At 38.5% G+C, this 7,474-nt stretch overlaps 1 protein-coding gene across 1 annotated transcript in view; it reads left to right on the forward strand.

Moving 5' to 3' along the window:
• Positions 1-6,465: 6,465 nt before the first annotated feature.
• CNTNAP5 (contactin associated protein family member 5) overlaps positions 6,466-7,474 on the forward strand; it is a gene marked incomplete at its 5' end in the record, with an annotated part of 853,982 nt that continues 852,973 nt past the window's right edge. The window contains one exon of the mRNA XM_004390491.3: positions 6,466-6,606. Coding sequence (XP_004390548.3) covers positions 6,466-6,606 — 141 coding nt within the window. The remainder of the gene's footprint in view (positions 6,607-7,474) is intronic.

The raw sequence follows: 7,474 nt of genomic DNA on the forward strand, positions 1-7,474 counted from the left end.
TATTTGGACCACTATTGCATTGTATTTGTAGATTGCTTTGGGTAGAATTGACATTTTCACAATGTTGAGTCTACCTATGCATGGGCATGGTATATTTTTAGGAAAAAGTCTTGAATGGAGAAATAAGGAAGGCAAGAAAAACAGAAAAGAAATTCAAATGCTTTCAATAGTTATAAACTCTTTTTCTGTTGTCAGGGAAATGAAACTATACCCTCCTTGTTGCAGAAAGAAAGTCATCAGTGGAAACAAATGTTAAGAGGAACGATACAACTAATGGTACCGGATTTACACAGAGGTGGCAGAGAAAGCTGGCCTGGTGACCCTCAGGTGGGAGGGAGGAACCCAAGTTTTGGTTATAGCTCTTTCATTAATTAACTGTGTAACTTTGGACAGTCATATCATCTTCCAAGTATCAATGCTTCTATTTGTAAAATAGTCTCTTAGTCTATGAATGTAAACTAAGAGAGTCCTTGGGTGGTGCAAATGGTTAACATGCTTGGCTGCTAACCAAAAGTTGGAGGTTCAAGTCCACCCAGGGGTGCCTCAGAAGAAAGGCCTGGCAATCTACTTCTGAAAAATCAGCCATTGAAGACTCTATGGACCACAGTTCTACTTTGATATATATGAATGTAAGTCTAAGGGTCATTTGCAAATAGGACTGAAGTTGTGAAACCTCTTCCAAATGGAAATATCTTAGGTGTTTTCAGTCACACCTGTAAACAGATTTTTATCTCCACAGAGGGGAGCAGAGGTGGACTTTGCGTTATAAACGATAATAGTAAAAATGGCAGTATATATCTTGTTAGACAAACATGGAAAGTAATAATTACACATGGATAAGGGTATTTATTTCTAACATTGCCTTTTTATTTCATCTAATTTTTGCAGTAAATCTTTTAGAGAAAAGGACCATGAAAAGGCTTTTAAAAAATATTTTATTTATTTTTGGTGGCAATGTACACAACCACATACATCCATTCACAAGTCTACATGAACAGTCAATAGTGTTGGTTACATATTTCACTTTAGGTCATCATTCTATCTCTACCCAGACTGTTTCGCCATCATTAATTTAGGCTCTCTGCCCTTGAAGTTCTCATCTATGCTTTAGATTAACTGTTGTCAGTTTGCACTCATATAGATCATTGTTTATAAGTCTGCTATGCTCAAGGCAAACATTCTTTATTAACTGGGCTAAACTGTTTAGTTTAATGATGACTTCATGGGAGAGTTTTGGTTCTAGGTTTAAAGATTGTTTCTGAGCAGTAGATTCAGAGGTTACCCCAGTCTCAATGGATCCAGTAAGTAAGGTTTCCGTATGAGTTTGAAGTTCTGTTTCACACTTTTCATCCTTTTGATCAGCCAAGAAAGAGGCTTTCTTAAGGGTACATTTTGAAGATATTCTACTATGCCAAGGTATCCGTGAAGTTTAGTTCATTTCTGGAAAATGATTCTGGCAGAAATCGTTATTGACTATTTCAGGTTATGTTTCCCATTGAAAAAGAAACCTGACTTTTAGTTTCTCAGCCGTTTTTTCAAAACCTTCAGACACCGCTGTCTCCCCTCACCCTGGCTTCCTCTCCGTTTCCTAGTTCCCCGTGTGAACAAAAGATTCACATCTACATACATTTTTGGAGAAACTGCTGGTGGAAGTAGCTTCGTGCAGACACACTGTCAGAAGGCTGACAGAGTGGAGGCTGGGATCTCACAATATAGGTTTGTTACATAAAACCCACATGAGCAGTGGAGCAGATGGCCTGCTGCTTCTTCCTCTCAGGCCGTTTGTTTGGTGTGAGGTCGTCCTAGTTTCTGCAATTCGGCCAGTTCGCGGAGGGACAGCACTGCCCCATGGGATGTTGTCCTTAGTCCTGCCTTGTGACTTTGTGTCCCCTTTCATTTCTCCTCCACCTCATTGCCACCTTCTCATCTGGTTGATTGTAAGCTGTTAGTAGAAAGGCGATATCTGTGACATCAATTCTTGGGCATGACTTAGGACGGAGAAAACAGAGCCCAGAGATAAGATTGTTTTTAAAATAGTTGCTCTTGATTGACGCAAATACTGCCGACGATTCATAGGTTGCTTCCTGTTCTCATTCCGTGCTTTCTATATGAAAAGGTAACTTTTACATCCATTCTCATTCCACCTTTAAAATGATTCTACAGTTGGATAGGAAATCCTGGTGGCGTAGTGCTTAAGAGCTATAGCTGCTAACCAAAAGGTTGGCAGTTTGAATCCACCAGATGCTCCTTGGAAACCATGTGGGGCAATTGTAGTGTGTTCTATGGGGGCGCTATGAGTCGGAATCGACTCGATGGCAATGGGCTATGGGTTACAGCTGGATATGGCAGGGATGACTCTTGGTTTGCATAATGGAAATAAAGCTTAGGGCACTGGAGTATGTTATCTAGAGTCATCAACAAGCCTAGACCTGGGATCTCCTAAACTTAGCCCTCCTGATACTTTACACTACCCGAGGCTGTCCCAAATCATGAATAAAAAATAAAAACTCTCATTATAGTTTTTTATTTATGCTAGGCCATTTCTTCTCTGCTTTAAGAATGGGACATGTGTCTAAAAATAATAGACATTTTTGGATTTAGGATGGTTATATGAAAAACCCTTAATTCCCAGTGGCTAGGGAATAGTCTGATTAGATGCCTGCCCTATTCTCAATATAGTTGAGCCCATTAGATTTATTCACGTGACTTAAAGATGACAAAGGAAGCCAGCTTGCTGCCTGGGAGCGGGTGGGGTGGCCTTTCTTCCTTTCTGATTAGAAATTTCCCATTCTTATCACTTTGGGGATATAAGAGAAAAAGTACAGATTTGTTTTCCAAAAATCCACTCTTCAGATGTTCCCGCTCTGGGAGGAGAGGCATCCTGAGGAATCTCTTCTAGACCTTCTCGTTAGCACGGCTCGTTTTTCAGTGGTTTCATTCATTTCCAAAGTAGAAACATTATCTGACCCCACAAAGTGAGCTATAGGGTGGGCACGTTTCAGAAGAAGAAATGGACAGTGGGGACATGGCAGCTGGGAGTCCCAAGGCCAGTGGGCACTAGAATCTCAGTTCATCCTGAAGCCAGTGGCTTGTGAAAGGAGGGGACTGACTAGGGCTGGCGGAGATGGGAGAGATCACTTGCCCCCAAGTCTGGACATCAAGGTACCAATTTTATTGGCTTGAGTATAACCTCGTAAAAATCCCCCAAATTTTCATATCAGTTTATTTGTTTACGTCTTTCTATTTCTCAGTAGCCTGTGAGCTCCCTGAGGTCTTAGACTGTATTGTAACTCAAATTTATCCCCAGTGACTCTCTGAGGTGAACATGAAATAGGAACTTAATAAATTTTTGGACTGAATTGAACTCACATGCTTATTTCACCACCATTTCTAATATCCCCCAAGATCATTGTATAGGTCCCTGGCTGGCTCAAATGGTTCGCATTCAACGACTAGCCTATAAGTTGGTAGTTCGAACCCAAGCAGAAGTGCCACAGAAGAAGGACCAGGCAAAATGCTTCTGTAAAGATTACAGCCAAGAAAACTCTATGGAACAGTTCTGCTCTGTAACACATGGCGTCACCATGAGATAGAATCAACTCAAAGGCAATGGGTTTGGTTTTGGGTTTTATTTTTAATTATTTCATTGTAATAATTCACCATTTTAACCAAGCACCACCATAATAAGAAGAGAAAAATTGAATTCCAGAGTTGTTTGTTCAGTGACGTGCAGCTTGAGTTGGCTTGAACCATCCAGAGGAGTACAGTGAATTCTGCCACAATGTGATATATGCAGTTGCAGAAATAACTTACTAATCACACAATAAAAATCTTACGAGAAAGGGCTTGGGGAAAAAGGGTTGGGGCACAATACTCAAAAACATTGCCAGTGACACATAAAAAAACTGTAAGAGCCTAATAATAATGGTAGCACAGTTTTACGCGTTAAGTGTGTAAGAAAGACATAAATACTACAATAAATATGGTTCTTCCACAAGCAAACTGCATATTTACTTAGAGAGGATTTGCAGTTTGCTTATGGCAGTGAGAATCAGAAAGATTGTAAGTTACTGTGAAGTGGTAGAAGGAGAGTTGTTTGAAATTGGAGGAAAGTTGTAACAGATTGGATGAGTGTGGCTCATAATACAGCAGTGAACTGAGATACTATTTTGATGCTTGATGTGTGTATGTGCACGTGCGTGTGTGTGTGTGTGTGTGTGTGTGTGTGTGTGGTTTATGTGGCTCAGTTCAGTTGGGTTCAATTTTCTGCATTCACCTAATGTTTCTTGATTACCAAATTCAGCATAAGCAAAAACAGAATTAGCATTATGTTTGAAATTTTTCCTGATATATAAATAGAATAACACATGTGCATTTTCAAGTGAGTGCTTTGAATGTGTTTGTGCATCTCGTCCCTTCTGTGTCTCATGCCAGGAGAAGAGTGGCCTCAAGCTCTCCTTTGAACTTGTGGAATGGCCATAACTGCTGAGGTGCTGGCGCTATGATTTTTATGGTTCCTATGATTCCTGTCCAGTGAGGATCTGGCTCTGCTTTGTGCTTGTGGAATATCTCAAAATATTTTTCAAACATTTGTGTTTGGGAAAAACTCAAAATTCACTTCGCCAGTTGATTTTTTAACACCTTTAACAAACAAGAATTTAATCCTTATGTCAATAATTTTCCAGCAATTAGTTGAAAGACAGCTAAGAATTTGCTGTATAAACAAACAGCTTTATAATACTATGCCAATTTTTTTTTTTAATATCAAACCAATTTTTCCTCAGAGCCATAAAGTTAGCCTTTAAACTGAAGGGCGCATTTCAAATTTGTTTTGAATGAGTTGTGTCTAGGTTTCATGAAGTCATTTTGCAATGACCTGCAGGATCAATTGTGTAGGAAAACTAGGAAAAGAGTCTTACTTTAGTTATGTTGACTCGTTTGTTGATTGATTGATCATTTCCTTCCTTGCTCATTCATTCATCACCCCATTTTTTCAATAAAATATTCATCAAAGGCTTATTATGTACCAGACTCTTTGCTAAGGTTTCTTTTGTAGGATGCAGACAAATAAATTAAGGAGTAAATAAATTGTTGTGCTATCGGTATTATTTATAAAATGCTGATAGATTTAATTTGTTAACATGTAACATTTAGGCTACTACCAGCATTGATGTTTCAGTGATAGAATTCTCACCTTCCATGTGGGGATTCAGGGTTGATTATTGACCAGTGTACCTCATGTGCAGCCAATACCCATCTGTTGGGCTTGTGTGTTACTATGATGCTGAACAGGTTTCAGCAGAGCTTCGTTATAAAAATGGATTAGGAAGAAAGATACGGCAATCTACTTCCAAAAATCAGCCAGTGAAAACCCTGTGAATCACAACAGCCCGATATGCAACTAATCATGGGAATAGCACAAGACTGGGCTGTGTTTTCTGGAGTTGTCCATGAGGTCACCATGAGTCAGGGCCAACACAACAGCAGCTAACAACAACAATACCTATACTAAGAGTGAAGATCAAGAAAGTCTATTTGAGATTGGAAAGTCAGGACATCTATGCCACCTGGAGAGACATATCTATTGTCAAAATCAGCATCTTGCCTGTGGTCCAACCCTGTTCCACAAGTTGACAACATTGATGGAGCCTTAGAAAGCGTACTGTGTTTTTTCACAAGTAATGCACCCATATAACTAACGCACCCACACATGGCTTGTCTAAGAAAATAATGCACGAGGGGGTTGCACGGTTGGCAAAAAAAAAGTATAATGCGTGCGTTATTTGTGTAAAAATGGTACTTATCATTTAGTGAAGGCATAAAAGGGAGCCTTTTGTGGCCTGTTGGTAGTTACTGTGGTGATTGTAAGATTCAAGATTCTATAAGCCCTGGGAATATTCTCTATTACTTGAGGGATTAAAAATAAATTATTATAATTAGTAACTCCTTTTCCAGGAATAGAAATGGATTATTATAATTAGTAACTTGTTTTCAAAGACTTTCACACACCTGGGAGTGAGACATTCTAAATTATTTTATCTCCCGAGATATAATTATTAGAGGGGCCCTAATGGACTGGAGAATGGGGAATAGTTGAACAATGTTTCCCCCTTCAATAGATCTTTCATTTTATAGAATAAGCTCAATACATAGTAAATTAAGATTTTGCACAGGTGGTACATTATAGGCATGGATTGGTAGTTGGTCTTCTGCTAAAGCAAATCTGGCTGAGAATTCTGGCTTCACTACTTTCTAATGTTGTGACCTTGCACAATCTACTTTACATCTCTGAACTTCAGTTCCTCAGTCTGTGAAAGGAAGTTTTACCTGTCCTTCAGGGTTGTCGTGAGCAGTAGATGAAATAACATATGTAAACTCATAATACATGACCTTGTTCAGAGCAGGTGGTTACTAATGAATACAGTTAATGTAATGAGTTTATTCTTCACGTTCTCTTGCTAACAGAACCTGATTATCTCTCTCTCTCTCCTACCATTTTAGACAACTGTGATGACCCGTTAGCATCCCTGCTCTCTCCAATGGCTTTTTCCAGTTCCTCAGACCTCACTGGTACTCACAGCTCGGCTCAACTCAACCAAAGAGATGGTAAGTAGGGTGATTGAAACCCTAAATCTAAGTGCTACATAAACACGTGGGAAGAAATTGAAGGAAGTGAACAGTTTTATACACTGGGATCATGTCCAAAAGCAGTGTTTGGAAGAAGATGAGAGTGTAGGCTGTGAGGTTAAATTAGAATTAAACTATACTTACCAGAAGATAATGGATATTTAAAATATGCTGATACTTGTTCCCCCATCTACCATATACTTTTGGATTATCAGAAGAAGCCTTTGTAAAAATAACTTTTAAACAATTTGTTTTTTTTTTACATTTACATTTCATGTACATCTAATAAATAAATAGCTGTCAAAACCATTATTATGATAACATGTTTATATTAAACATGAGTGAAGGCTACTAAGATTTTTTTTCTTCAAAACTAATCTTCACCAAAAAATTGCTAATTAAATACACACATACACACACACACACACACATATAAACAACATAAACAGTGACTATACACGTGGATTTCACCATATGGAAAACAATAGAATCAAATCGACTACATCTGTGGAAAGAGACGATGGAAAATCTCAATATCATCAGTCAGAACAAAGCCAGGGGCTGACTGAGAAACAGACCATCAATTGCTTATATGCAAGTTCAAGTTGAAGTTGAAGAAAATTAAAACAAGTCCATAAGAATCAAAGTACAACCTTGAGTATATCCTACCTGAATTTGGAGACAATCTCAAGAATTGCTTTGACCCAAAAATTGGTTTGACTGAAGACTTGGTGAGTTATGGAAAGACATCAAGCACATCATACATGAAGAAAGCAAAAGGACATTAAAAAGATAGGAAAGAAAGAAAAAACTAAAATGGATGTCAGAAGAGACTCTGAAACTTGCT

This window comes from Trichechus manatus, unplaced genomic scaffold (assembly GCF_000243295.1).
Source record: "Trichechus manatus latirostris isolate Lorelei unplaced genomic scaffold, TriManLat1.0 scaffold00303, whole genome shotgun sequence".
NCBI classification, from domain to species: domain Eukaryota; kingdom Metazoa; phylum Chordata; class Mammalia; order Sirenia; family Trichechidae; genus Trichechus; species Trichechus manatus.